Here is a 14920-nt window from a genome sequence, read left to right as displayed (position 1 = left end):
TCCTCCTCGCTTCTCTTTTTCTTTTTTTTTCTCCCCCCTCTCTCGCTCCTCTGATCCTCACGTCTTCCCACTGCAGCAGACATTAGCCGATCGCTGAGAGCCTGTCGTCATGCAGCGCTGCAGGGAAGGAGAGGAGAGACACTTTAGAGATGAACGAGGAAGGACTGAGCGTACTAGTACTAATGTTTCAGGACTGGATCAGACAAGAATCATTGAATTTTCTGATCCTCGCATCCCTTTAAATCTAAGATAACAATTACCTAAAAATTAATTTCTTGGCTCGGTTTAAAAAGAACTGTTTCAGGAAATATGCCAATGCTTCTTTCATATTTGTACGTTAAACATGTAGCTTCTCAGCTGGTGAGCTTAGCTTAGCATAAAAGCTGGAAGCAGGGAGGAGTGATATTAAATTGGACACCAAATGCCGGCTACAAGTTGTGGATAATGGTGATTGAAATACAACACTTCAAAATCAACATTATAGCTTAGCATAAAAGCTAGAAGCAGGAATTATATTGACTTGGTGTGGATAAATGTAAGGGAACAGTGGTTACAGAGTGAAAAGAATAAAATAAATAGTCTTTAAATAGTCAGTTAATACACTAGAAATGTGCTTTTTTGCAAGATATGTAGCTTTCCAAATGGTTAGCTTAGCTTAGCATAAAGAACAGCTGGCTTAGTGTAGCTATAAATTGTATAGTTAGCTAAAAGTAATTAAAGTAATTAAAGCAAAGTGATTAAAATACAAAGCGAAAAGAAACAAGTAAACTAAAGCTGAATATTTAGCTTTCCAGTTGCTTAGCTTAGCTTAGCATAAACAAGCGGCTCAAGCTAAACAAAAAAGCTAACTGCTAACGGTCACAGTTCAGTCACAAGAAGCTGGTGGTGGAAGAAATGCTGCACTGTAACAGAAAGGGACGTGACAAACGAGGTGGAGGGAGGAAGGAAGAGACTGACGATTTGTTCTGATGAAATTAGCTGCAGCTCTTTGAAGATAATGATGCTTGTTAGCTAGCCTGCCGGGCGAGGCAGGGCCCCCCCTGCTAACCTTGTTTAAAATGCAACATTTTGTGTTTCCTCTGAGGGGGAAAACGGGCGCTCTCATGGAGGGTACACGCTCGATTAGAACGTAGATACTCTGGCGGTGCGTCCTCGACTGGGACAAACCTTTTTGTTCTCATAATTGGGGGGAAAGAGCTTGTTGCGCCGAAGCGAGGCGCTAATAGGTTGCTGTCACGTGATGCACTTTAATGTCGAGATTTGTAGGTGTGTGTGTGTGTGTGTGTGTGTGTGTGTGTGTGTGTGTGTGTTTGTGTGTGTGGAGCACTTTATCCTTTGAATGAATGGGGCGAGCCCGTCAGACCCATCTGCTGGACCCCCAGAAGACCTGTTGTGGTTGCCATGGCAACAACCTCCTTATCAGCGGTGACGGAGGGGGGTATGAAGGGTGTGTTTGCCAATTCATATGCCGCCTGCTGCAGTGCACCTCAATGTTTTTTTGTTTTTTTTAGTCCTCACGGTATCACATATTTGTGATTTGATATAAATGTCATATGCCTTTTTTTTTTTTTTTCATTTCTATGCTAGATGCCATTTTGGGGCAGGTGATAGTGTCACACTCCACCTGTTCATCTCACAGAAAGAAAACATTTTGTTGAAGCCTTTTTAGGGAGTCAAATCTGGTGTAAGATTGAACAAACAAAAGGAATTAGAAAAGAGAATAGGAAGGTATATTCTCTCAGTCTCTCCCTCCAGTCTCAGCACGTGGATGCTCAGACAAAGGCTGAGCCGGCAGACGGATAACGTGGCACCTCGCGCCCTCTGGTGGCTGATTTTATGAGCTCCACCATGCAGTGTTCATCTTGAGGTTCGCCTCAGACGGCAGTTCTAACCCTGCTTGTTTCCCCTCTCCATCAGGTGACCTGTCCCCTCCCCGGGCGTCCTAGCAGGCAGGCATGGCAGACGGTCGGCAGCCAGATGAGCACTGGTCCACAAACGGCCAAGAGAACGGCGAGAACGGCTACTCGGCCTACAGCTCTGCCTACAGCCAGAACGGATACCACGGTGGGGCGGCTGCACATCCTGGAACGACAGGTAGGAAGATGAGAGTGTGTGGTATCATTATACAGTGAGTGGGTAAATGTGATTGGTGTCATGGTGCCAGGCAAGGACAGACAATCCTCCTGAATATTAAGAGTCTTTGTTAGGAGTCTCTTGTGGATTTAACTACTCAAGTGATTAAAAGATATAAAGAGTGCGGAGAGATTCTGGAAGTAGAGCAGAAAGCGCCATTGCTCTAAACTTTGACCTTTAAAATATTATGTAAAGGAGCTTGTTTTAAGGTTTTGAAAACCCTCCAAGCACTAAATTGTCTTGAAGTCTTGATTTGTAAAGATCCAATTTAAAATGAAAAGAAGTGACAGGAAGTAAGTTGAAGACGAGAAAGATAAACAGGGTACATAAGAGAAGATGCTGGTTATGAGACTTTCTGTGTGCATGAATATTACAGTCTTTTCTCCCAGTGTCTTCAATTTTGTGTGGTTTTTTTATATTACACACCATCTCGAGGTGAGTCAGTGCTCTATCTCAACATTACGCCGCCAAATATCCTCCACTGCTCATCGCAAAACAAGCGTTAACCCTCATAGCGAGGCCTCCCGCAGAGACAAGGTCAGCGGAGTTGCTCCTTTTTTCATTTCCTTCCTCCCATCCACGTCTTGTCTTCCCGGTGTTTGTCTGTCTGTCTGTCTGTCTCTCTCTTTCTCTCTCTCTCTCCCTTCGCAGTGGATGACTCAGCCAATTTGCCTCCCTCCCCTCCCCCCTCTCCATCCGCTGAGCAGATTGGGCCCGTGGCACAAGGTACACCCACACACACTTTTTTAACCACTCAGACCACTCGGGGAGAGAGTGTGAATGGTGGTGAGAGTGGGAAAAAAAAAACACGTCTCTAATCTGAGATCAACAAAAACACAACAAAAAAACAAAAGATGTCCTCCTCTTATCTTCTGGTCTGGCTTTCTGTCACCTCGCATGTCGGCTTAGCGTCCAATCACCTTTTGAGTAGTCTGCAGCATGTGCCACACCGTCCCGTCCTGTTCGTTTCACCGGTAATAGTTCCCTAAGATTAGTTTTCTAACACATAGAGGGCTAGACGACACAAACTTCCTCCACAGCTGTAGGCGATAGCACACAACCTGCCACAGGAGCCCTTCATCACACCAGCACTCGTCTGCTCTCCCCTTCACGACGTCTCCTTTGTTGTTCCTTTCCTCATTTTTGTGCATCGATTTTCTCTCACCGAGTAAATCACATATTGGCTTTCAGCTCTTTACTCACAGAGAGCAGCGAGGCCTGTTCTCTGATCATTTCTGTCCCTCGCATGCGGCATGCAATCACCAGAACGTAGGGGGATTTAGTCCCACGGCACGTATTAGAAGCTAACGACAACTTTTCTTACACCAGCAGAGTACATTCTGCAAGATGTTTTCTGTATTCGAATTACACACATTTTGCTAACTGGTTATTGGGGACATTTTAAGGTAACTGATGTATCAATTTGGGAGTAATTTAACTTTCTCACTTGGTAATTACCACCTTTTTACCATGCCAAATGGTAAGACCTGTAAAATTAAGTGATACCAAAAAGTAACTGCTTGTTATTCAGGGTTAGAATATGAAGTAAGATGTTCTTTCATTCTTAAACCAAATGTGCAAATTCTGAAAAGGCTCATTTATGCCCCCATTACATACTAAGATGGATACGTCCATTTCAAATGATACTAATATTGTACCTGTTAAGGAGCATCCCCTCCTGCTGTGTTTCATCCACATCCGTAAGCTTTCAGAAAACTTGCACAAATGCAACAAAATGAGCGCAGAGGACGGACAAAGCCCTCAGTCTGTATCTGTTTCCGTATCCAACGTTGAGCATAAATGAGCCTTAAAAGTACATTTTATTTGAATTCATTTTATACTTTAATTGTTTAATCAATCAGGACTTGACTGGAAGGTGTGTTGATTGCATCCCATGCATCTCCATCAGAGCTGAAAGTGTCTTGTAACCCCAGTTTTGCTGTCCTCCATGTCTCATCTATGTGTCTCCCTTCCCTGCTCAAAGAAGATAAAGTAGAGGTTGTCAGTCATCAGCAGGATGAGGATGAGGATGAGGATGAGGAAGAGGCTCCAGAGGAGCCCCACTGTTACCCGGACGAGGTGGCATATGAGCAGCCTGGAGACTCGCTCTTAGAGCAGACAGATTATTTAACAGAGCCACAGGCTTTGGGCTTCCAGCAAGCCCAAACACCTGAGGTCCTCAATGGAGGAAGTCATCAAGGTGAACACAGCCCGTCACAAAAAGGTGTGTGTGTTTTATGAGTTTTGTGTGTGTGTGTGTGTGTGTGTGTGTGTGTGTGTGTGTGCGTACAGTTTGTGTGAGTGTGCTGTACATCCTTTCTTGATGAAAGCATGTTGGAGTGAATGTCCATCCGTTTCCTATTTTGTATGATCTTCTTGTGCTCTGCTAATGGGCACAAAGACTTTCCGCTCTTGATTTATAAACTGTGATGCAGCTCGGGCTTTGCTGCCAACCTTCCTGCGGCTTTGTTGCTCTGAAATCCTTAAGCTTCCGCTTCAATACCCGAAGTTGCCATGTGCAAAATGATGTGACATAGCATTTTGATTTTGTGCTTTTTTTTCATGCAAAACATAACCATTTGCTTTTCATTGGAGCGACATTGTAACACCTGATCAACCATGTTGTAGTTGATCATTTCTGCACTTTTGTATTGCCAGCTACATTGCAAATGCAAATGTCACTGTCTGAACTGTCAAGCATTGTAGAAGTGTTGCTAGAATTAGTTGTCTGTATATTTTCATGTGGGTTTTGCTGGAATATTGTGTGCAAGATGTTTCTGAGTGCACCCACTTGTATGGGTGCGTCATGGATCAGGTCTGAGTGTATCTTCCGTCTGTTGAATATCACTTGCTTTGAGTTTCAATGTTGTTCTCATTTCATACCAAGCCAAAGGATAATTCTGTTTTCCTATTGTTACCAAAAACAGACTTTGGGCAAAACAATCCACCAGCATAGAACATTTATCATCATCCGTATCTATAAGGTCAATTGAACTAAGAATAACATTTTGAAAAATGCAACTTTAATCCAAGTAAAATAAAGCTTCATTCACATCCAAAGTATTCCTGAAACTGAAATGAAACCATTAATTTTAAGTTTTAAAAGTATCTTCCTTTATCATCAGGTTGACCATTTTTGTCAATCCTTGTATATTGCAATAGGAATTCAATATATTTGTGTACATTTATTTCTTGTCATCTAACATCATGCAAGTCATTCCTTCATTCCAGTTCTGCACGCTATCTTAGGTGCTGTGACCCCCCTGTGCTGTTGTGGCCTGCTGCAAAATACACTGTGCTGTGTGTTTTGCTTGATGGAGAGCTACTGTATCTATGTGCAGAGGGCCCCGGCTTGACTGTATTGGCTAGCTTTTGTGGATGCTTCAAGCAAAGCTTTTAGCTAATGTGCCTCAGCACAAAGTTGTACAGTATCCTTCAAACTCACAGCCCAGCCAGAAGAAAGTATCAGTAAAGCATCGGTTGGGTCTGCTACGAAAGAAGATGAGCCTCAGTTGGCATCGCCACATCAGAAGCAGATGGAAGTTGAAAGAGCAACACCCGAAGGTGGAGATCTCGCCTCAAGTGAACCTCCTCCACTCACCAAAAAAAAGGAGATCTCTGACACCTCCTCAGTTGAGGAAAGTAACCCAGACAGAAAGGATGTAGTAGAAGGAGCAGCTGAGACCAAAGCACAAGAAGCAAAACAACCCTTACAGACAGAGGAGCTGTCGAATCTTAAAGAGGAAGACAAAGAGGGACTTATAAAATCAGGCAAATCAGGAGCCCTTGTGGATGAAAGTAAGGACAAGCTTTTACTGGTTGAGGGAACAATTAAGGAGGCCCAAGATGGTAGCACTGATATTAAATTACATGAGGCGGCAGTGACTGATGGTCAAAAAGTGGACGAAAGGCAAGAAACATCCGAGTCCAGTACAGAACCTGGTACAGAGTCGAAAATCACTTCAGATATTTATGCAGAACATGAGTCAGGAGTAAAAACTTACTTTGAGACATCCTCAAAAAGCCACGAAGAAGAGTCTTCTCAAACCCAGAGTTATTACGAACTCAGCACAGCAGCAGAGACAAAGCTAAGTGGGGAAACTGAAAGTATTACACAGAAGCTCGAGGAACAACAGGAGGGAAACGCCAGACTGTCTTCTGGTAAGATTTCATTAGAACAGAGGAGTCTTTCTCTCAACATTACCATTGGATCTCCGTCAGGACAGACTGAAGAGAAATCAAAGGCCCTCTTAGAAAGGTTATGTCCCATCAGTGGAAGCTTTGATGAATCTGAGGTTTACCCTTCAACACCATCTGTGGAGAGCCAGCACAAGTTCCCTCCGGCTGTCTCCATCACCCCAACTACCACTGATTCACCTGGAGATACTCCCACCAAGGCAGATATGCCTTCACCTTCTGAGAAGCACAATTATGGATTTGAACATTCAGGCAGTCTCTCTGATATGTTGGACCTGGCCGGGGCCTTGCCTCGGCCATCATTAGAGGTGAAGGAGCTCGATCAGTTGAGACGAAAGTCCATGCCCAACAATGTATCAGCTCTGGTTGGGAGTTCTTTGGCCAAGCTCGCTTTGGGAGATCAGACTTCGAGAGCTGTAGGAGGGGAAAGTCAGCTAGAGGAAATGGGCTACTGTGTCTTCAGTGAGTACTCTGGGCCCATGCCTTCTCCTGCTGATGTACCCAGTCCGGGGGACTCGCCACACCAGCGTTTCCCTTCAGTGGAGGGGGAAGTTGAGGAGGAGCTTGCAGCCACGGAAGCAGAAGATGTTCAAGATAAAAAGCAACAACAAGATCAGAAAGAAATTGTCCCTGAGATGTCGCAAAAATCAGTATTTGAAAAGAAAGATCCACCAGTAAAGACTACCCTGATTCTTGAAAAAGCTGTGCCCAGTGGAGTAAAACCTGATCGCCTAAGAATCCCAATGAATTCTTCAAACAACAGACTGACTGAGTTTCGTTTGGAGACTGGCCTACCTGGAGACATAAAGATCCAAGCAATCCCTGAGGTAGACATTGAAAAAGACCCCTCCAGAGAAGCTTCACCCATCCCACCAGACAATTCCTTTACTTTCAATCTTACGGAAACAGGAGGCAAGGCACCCCAAACTCCAAGCACTCCAAAGTCCCCAGCTGATATACCCTCAGAAACCCAAATCACTGGAGAGAAGGCAGGTAAGGAAGTTTTACCAGAGGTCAAAGCAGAGAACGACCCAGAGGCTGAGAGGATTGATAATAAACAGACAGAGTCAGACAAGGAAATGCAGAAATCAGAGGAGGGGAAATCAGAAGAAAGAACAGAAGCAGGAGAGGCGTCATCTCAGTGTTTAGACAGCAAAGAAAAAGACGACAAGAAGAATCCAGTTGAGCAAGAGACGCCTAAAAGATCAGAAACAACAGACAAGCAAGAGACCTCAAAACCAGTTCAGGATTTAAGCACTAAAAAACCCTTAGAAATAAAAGAAATCCAGCTACAGGAGGTAAATAAATCCTCGCCAAAGCCACACATAACCTCCCCAGTCATCATCATACCTCAAGCACAAATAGAGGAAGAAGCTGATGAAGACGATGATATTGAGATTGCTGAAGAGCCTCAAGAGATGATGGAGGAAGATCAAGTGCCCAGCAAGACCGATCAAGCAGAGGAGAATCGAGTCAAAGAAGCTGGGAAGGAAGAGCAAAAGAAGGAGCTGGTGAGGCTGATGGTAGGTGATCAAATGTTGGAGGAAGATCCGAAGTCTGGAGCAGAAGAGTGGAGTCATAGCGCCATCAACAGTGATGATGGGGAGCCTGCGACGGACAGTTCGCACCTGTCTCCATGCTCTGATCACGATCAGCCTAATGAAGGTGGCAGAGATCAAGACATCGGAGAGGTTTTGCCAGAAGACACGCATGAAGGGAATAAAGAGCAGGGCGAGGTGGGAAGGGAAGATCAAGCAGGGGAAAAGGAAGTGGAGGAGGTCAGTTCTGAGGGGGCAGATAAAGAGAAAGGGCAGATAGAAGAAGAGAAGAGAGATATTGACATTGGTCAGGAGGTGGATGAAACCTCTGAAGTGCTCTGCGAGACCAGGCAGGCAGCTATCGATGAAACCACCATGGACATCTCCATCCTAGATACAGACAGTGGCTGGATGGACTCACAAGGTACCAGAGCTTGCAAAATTAATACGCTACTTGTAAAGCTATTTTTTAAAAGATATTTATTGTATATAATACATATTTTTGATACCAAAAACTAGCTAACACTATTAAGCTTGTTGCTAGTAAATCTTAATGTGTCTTGCGAGCTCCTAACGAGCTAGCAGTGTGGAGAATTAGCCCTCTTTTAATTCCTCTCCACTGCAGATGATGACAAAAGTATCATGACCGAGCAAATCGAAGCCCTTCCTCAGACCCAGAGTCCTGCCAGTACACCTGTGGTGGACAGACCCGCTAAACGGGCCCCTGGCAGAGGAAGGGGCCGCCCTGGCACCACTGAGAGTAAATCGTTCCGCAAAGTAACCAGCCACCATCCGCCAAGAGACGAGATGAAGAAGAAAAAAGGTTCCAATTCTGCATTAACGATATTGTTTAGCTTAAAACAAGCTGTTTTTTTTTTTTTTTAACAATGTCACTTGTGTCTGTTGATGTTAAGCACAGATTTAACCGAGGTGTGCATTGTTGGTATAATCCTGTCTCTCCTCTTTGTGCTAGTAGGCCTGAGGAGGGCTGACCAGAATAAGGTGTCAGCCCTCCAAAGTCGTTCTCCGTCTCGAAAGAGTGTAGCCAAAGCGGCAGCCAGACACCCTAGGCCCGCTCTGCTTCACGGTTCTGCTAGACGCAAGGCCACAGGTGAACACTCTTCACCAGGGATCGGTGCTGTGGATAGAGAGAGTGCAGCCAAATTTCAATCTACACTCTCACAGGCTTCATATTCATTAAACAACATACATTTAAATGATGGCAAAATGTCTTTATTCAACTCGAAAATTCAGTCAAAACTGAACAAACCCTGAATGACCCGGCTCTCTCTCTATTGATGGCTCTTTCAGGATTCAAGCAGGTGCAATGTAGCTGGCAAACATCATGTGCTGCTTAACCATTTTTAAAAACCTCATGGTCCTTCATTTTTTTTCTTTTTTTTTTCACGTTGATGTTGTTTCTTCTTTTATCCTTGTCAGAAGTGGAGTATTTTGCTCCTGCTTGGCTTCATAGTCATATTTATTTTTGCTCACTGATGCCATTTTAAAACTGTGATTGCTATTTAACGTTAGAGTCTGAAGCCGCTCTTGTTTATTTCTTTCTGACAGCTTAATGTCCTCTTGCGTGTGTTTGCTGGAAGCGGCTGCATGTTGAAGGTTTGCGTGTCTGGTGAGCTGGGTGTGAAATACTGTGAGAGTGACTAAAACGATCGGATGTTTCACCTGTCTGTCACCTGGACTGCTTCCAAAGATGGTGTCAGACGTTTATGTTTGGACTGTTCAGAGTGTATTCTTAGATGTGTAACGTGTGTGCGCTGTGTGTGGCGATATATACTCGCAAATGTCTCCCCCTTGTGGCCAACGTTGGTCCTTACAGCAGGACTCTTTCCTCTTCTTCACAGGTATGGAGAGCCATCAGCCCCTCAGTGTGGCCCACCAGTCCAGGGAGAGGACCACTGTAAGTACTCTGACACAAGCGCCTTGATTTTTGTTTGTTTTCTGGGGGGAAATTCATCAGTTTTTTTGCACCTTTTGTGTCGTTCTTCATCATATCTGAGTTGGGGATGGTACCTAACTAAGAATGTGCACTATCTTAAACAGAGGAGGGAGTTTCACTAATGCCGCGTTGCACCATGAGGCTTTTTCTTTGCATGACCTCCTTACCACCTTATTTCCTCCTTTTGTTCCCTCTCTGCATGTCTGAATGTCTAAATGTCTTGTCTTTTTATTTCTCTCTGGGTTGCGTATTCATTTTTGTCTTGCATGCTCGCCTCTGTCCTTGCACCAGTCTCGACAGAGAAGATCTGTGAGTATAGAAATCAGATTAGAGAAGGCAAACAGTTGTGTTTAGTGTTTTACTAACTGCACTTGTAATGTGCAGAATAAAGACAAAGGGGTTCTTTTCATATTTTACGCTTCAAAACGTTTTGTTTTCATGTGTTTTGTTTGTCCTAACATCTCCATCATCCAAGGTTTTTTTTGTCCTCTTTAATTTAGCAACTTTGCTAAACATACATGTCATCTCACGTCTTCCTTTCTCCATTTGTGTTTCACGTCATCTTCACCTCCTGCATGCTTTCCCCCACCTCTTTTCGCGGCCTCGCTCCAGAGCCCCAATCGGGCCGTTCTGTTAAAGATGGCTGTACAGCGCCGGGCAGCCGATCACCACCCGCCCCGGCCCGGCTCTGCCTGTAGCCTTAAGCGGAGCCCCCTGGTGGAGGCGGAGCTCAGTGAGGTCCGCCCCGCCTCTGCATGTGCCCGCCAAGCCCCTCTGTCACACAAATGGGCAGAGAAGGTAAAGAGGAAGGAAAACAGGGAATGGATAGTCAGCTAGAACCATCTAGAACCATCTAGAACTGGTGTTCCTGCACGCTACATGTGTTCGACTCCTCTTTATTGATTCTCACGTGTGTGTGTTCACTCAGGAGAGAGCGTACCGCAGCCCAGAGAAGAGGTCGTCCTTGCCCCGGCCCGCCAAATCTCTGACGCGCCACATACCTGCTGCTGAGCAAGAGGACGGCACCCCCACCAGGCCGACCTGTAAGAATACACTTCCTGTCTAGATTAACTTCCCAGCATGCGACTGATGATGCTCCTCAATCACTTTCTTTTTTTTTTAATCACTTTATCCGCCCTGCACCTCCTGCCCTGCTTTTCTGCCCTCCTTATCCTTTTTTGCTTCTCCCCTCTCAAAAGCGTTCCAGTCCAGAGGTGACAGCAGGTCTGGGAGAACCCCTGGTATGGCAGGTAGACCACCTATTAGCTCCTGTTAGACCCATCGCACCCTCCTCAACAACACACAACATCTTTACTAGTACACTTTAGATAATCTAGCATCATCCATGGACAAAACACTCATTCATTCATCTTGGTGGCACATCATTCTGCAGGACCTTCATTCTCCAGTTGGAAATATGGTCATTCTGCAAGCTGGTATATTTACATTTGCTCCCAAATTTCTCCCGATCCAAGACAAATTTCATGAGGATGTTTGATAAAATGTATAAAGGAGAGACACTACAGCGGGATATATTTTATAACTTGTAACTCATAAAGCAACTGTCCTAGAATTAGTGATGAACTGGGGGAGTTTTGTGTTAAAATGTTTCCCTCAAGTGTCTCTGGCTTTGTCTGAGCTCCTGTCACCTCATCAGATGAACAGGTGGGATCCATGACAACAGGTTGCTGCTTCTCGCTCCTGTCCAGGATGTCATCAGTTAAAATCCTATTGGCTCAGCACCGGTATCCCGGCAACAAGCCAGCTGGTGTTAAATGAATCCGGCTGCGTGTGTGTGTGCCTCGTTAAACACTCTTTGTTTGACCTGGTTTGTTTGTTTTGTGGAAACTGAACAACTCTGTTGCAGCGTCGACACCACGAGTGTTGTGTTTCCTTACCATCATCATCAGAACCAGATGACGGAGCGCACGGTCCAACCCATCTGTCGCTGCGATGCTTTTGTCTCTATTTCTGTCTTTCTTCCTCCTACTGTCTCCTGGAAAGCTTCTCTTCCTCCTCTTCATCATTTTCTAATCCAGACATATCTTCTTCTCTCAAGGCACAGACTCGGCACGTTCCCGGTCGGTCCGCAGCGGCGCTTCCACCCCCGGCTCCTCCGCCGTCACGCCCGGCACGCTCCCCAGCTACACCTGCCGCACCCCCGGCTCGCGCACCCCCGGCAGCCACACGCCCAAGTCCTTCAGCGTCCTCCAGGAGAAGAAGGTGGCGGTGATCCGGACCCCGCCCAAGTCTCCTTCCTCCGTCCAGCGGCAGCTGAAGGTTCTCAATCAGCCCCTGCCTGACCTGAAGAATGTAAAGTCCAAAATTGGGTCCACTTCGAACCTAAAGCACCAGCCGAAAGGCGGACAGGTAACCGTTCTGAAACGTGACAGTCATTTCAAAAAGAGTATCAGATTCTGACGTGTTCGTAGGACTGTAAAGGCCGACTTTGCAGGATTTCTCAGTTGCTGTTTGTTAACAAGCCAACCAAAGACTGAAAGGAAGTTGATTGTTGAGTTTAATTCCAAGGTTTATGAATACCAACGCTTGGGCTCAGCCAGCCGCCATGCCCAAGCGTTGGTCAGCTGTTTGATGGTGTTGGAATGAGACACAACTGTCACCTATCTTTCCCCAAAAAATGTCTGAAACAAGGCAAAATATACCAAATTACTTGATAAAAATTCTACAACACAACGATAGCTGTTTCTCTAGGTTCTCTGTTTTCTGAGAAATACAAAGTCGTGCACATTTTTTAAACTTTCATGTATTTGCCTGATTCTACCACATGGGGGCGTTAAAGGGCAAAGTTAAATAGTACAGCTTAAAATAAAAGACATTTCATTTGTTTTGAAAGGCGAATTTGATGCCTTTAAATACACATTGTCATGTATTAAGCTAATTCTACCACATGGGGGCAGTAAAGGACAAAGTTATATTGTGCTCCTTGTTTAAAAAGGCTAAATAATAAGCAGTTGTTTATATTAAGCCTCACTATTTACTGCAAACTGAGGACACATATTCAATTTAAACTTCTTTACGGGCTCAGGATTGCAGATCAAAGATATTAATGGAGAAAAAATTACACATGACCTTTTGCAAAGAGACAACTGCATCAGTGTCTCAACAAACATTTGATAAAACCAATGTTACAGCAACAAATACATGTATACATGAGCAACAAAGATGCAACATGCAGGAATGTTAGAAATTGATTTGTGACTCCACTACAAACTGTCAGAATATATGGACGTTCAGGTTTCTGTAAAAAAGAAAAGAGGTGATGTGTGTTTCGGCGGTGGTTTTCTCTTGTCTCCTCATATCCTCACTATCACTCACTGTCTGACCTGCCACCACTTCCTCTGACTGTCCTCTCCCTGTCTGCTGTCATCTCCGTCACCGGCTGCCTCCGGCCTCCTCCCCCGACTTTCCCTTTTGTCTTCCTTCCTCCTTACCTTTTCTCGAATTTTCTTCCTGTCGACCAATGACGCAAACCTCCCCTCATCCCCACCCCAGAAATAAAAACTCTATTCCCTTAAGAATACACCAGCAGATTCACTCTCCCTCGGGGTGGATGTGCTGTCGTCATCGCCGTGCAGGATTCTCCCTCCGGCTCCGAGTATTAATAAATGCAAGCTGAATTACTTATTGAGACGTTGCATCAAGGGCACGGAATGACATCACCTCACATCATGAATTCTTCCTGGTTGTTTTAGGTTTCAGACAAAACTAGTTATACGTTGATTAACAGACTGATTTTAATCACCAAGGCAACAGACAGTCGTTAGCGTTCCCCGGGCTGTGACGGAGGCTGTTCATTAACCCCAGTGTACGGCAGAGGAGGCGACGAATTGTCCTTTTTTTTTTGCCAGCTCTTGTTTCCTCTTTGGGGAGAAATGTGACAGGGGCAGAAATTTTTAATGAAGCCGGGTGACGTCATGGCCCGGTGGAGCAGCACAGGGTGATAGACTGGAGCTTAGCAGCACTTAAATGTCAGACTGAAGAGCTGATGTTCACATTTCTTTAAATAAATAGGGATATAAACATTATTTAGTAGCATCTTTATAATGACATAATGTCTTAATGTCAGCTTATTTTGATATTAAGAGCCATTTTACTGTTTTAGTATTGTATTCATATGCAGAAAAGCATTACATGTCCTCAAAAATGCTGCTAAGTCTGCTGATGAGCTACACAGAGAGATTAATATTCAAATTAAGCTAACACTAGCAAGTTTAATAATCAGCCAGAGACAATCAGGATTTTCCAAAATGTACAACAACATGCAAAGCCCCAAAAATAATTGCATTATTGTATCGGAGGCAACAAAAACCAGCATATATCCTCTTCTCAGAGGCTTGACTGCTGGCCTCTACTGTATTTTTGTTTTTAAAATGATTGATAATCAGTCATCAGCATAATAATCGCAGCCAATTATTTCATGCAGATCAATAGACCAAGTAACGCAGGGTGTCAGGGTCAAACTATTATGTTTACACGAGTGTGACACGTACCAGTGCGTCTAAAAGTCAACATGTCAGATTAAGAAATACATGTTAACAAAATAAACTAGGTGTGTTTTATCCTGCAAAACATCTTTTCTTTACCTAATTACTGTGTGTTAAGACATTAAATTAAAACGTCTTTTGCTGGTTTCAGCGATAGTGTAATAAATAAGAATATATAATTTATTTTAAGTTGATTGTCATTGTGTTTGGTGCAGGTACATTGTCATTGGTTGACCTTGCAGCTGTAGTAGAAGAGGAAGCGTAGGAAGGGAGGGGGAAAAAAACACTGAAATGGATGTGAGAGGAGTGTGTGCGTCCACGTGTGTGTGTGTGTGTGTGTGTTCAGGTGTGAGGAAGATCTGTCAGGAGAATCCAGGTCAGGTTGGTGTGGACCGCAGACGGAGGCTCGCTGTCAGGGCTCCTGTGTGTTCTCCCCTCCCCCTCTTCTTTATTTACACTCTGTGTTCGCGTTGGAGTAGCCACTTTTAAATTCCTTTTTTTAAAAAAATATATTCTGCAAGACAACACGAACCGGTGCACCAGGCAGAAATACTCTCACTGGTTGTGTTTAAAACCACCGAAGCTTGTCT

The 14920-nt window shown here is 44.5% G+C and overlaps 1 protein-coding gene across 16 annotated transcripts in view; it reads left to right on the top strand.

Moving 5' to 3' along the window:
- The window catches only part of LOC119015513 (microtubule-associated protein 2-like), a 55524-nt gene that overhangs the window by 35621 nt on the left and 4983 nt on the right, over positions 1–14920 (top strand). For 8 of the 16 annotated variants that reach the window (XM_037091567.1, XM_037091565.1, XM_037091564.1 and 5 more), the window contains 9 exons: positions 1918–2094; positions 2785–2859; positions 5581–8292; positions 8494–8691; positions 8842–8979; positions 9731–9786; positions 10754–10868; positions 11025–11075; positions 11885–12195. In XM_037091567.1, coding sequence (XP_036947462.1) covers positions 1956–2094; positions 2785–2859; positions 5581–8292; positions 8494–8691; positions 8842–8979; positions 9731–9786; positions 10754–10868; positions 11025–11075; positions 11885–12195 — 3795 coding nt within the window. In that variant the 5' untranslated portion in view covers positions 1918–1955. Of the gene's footprint in view, positions 1–1917; positions 2095–2784; positions 2860–4117; positions 4358–5580; positions 8293–8493; positions 8692–8841; positions 8980–9730; positions 9787–10753; positions 10869–11024; positions 11076–11884; positions 12196–14920 lie in introns of all 16 variants that reach the window. The other 8 variants (XM_037091562.1, XM_037091561.1, XM_037091559.1 and 5 more) reach the window with 7 other exon arrangements.

Source organism: Acanthopagrus latus, chromosome 24, assembly GCF_904848185.1.
Source record: "Acanthopagrus latus isolate v.2019 chromosome 24, fAcaLat1.1, whole genome shotgun sequence".
Lineage (NCBI taxonomy): Eukaryota > Metazoa > Chordata > Actinopteri > Spariformes > Sparidae > Acanthopagrus > Acanthopagrus latus.
The sequence above is the reverse complement of the archived record's forward strand: the minus strand, read 5'-3'. Positions and strand labels throughout refer to the sequence as shown.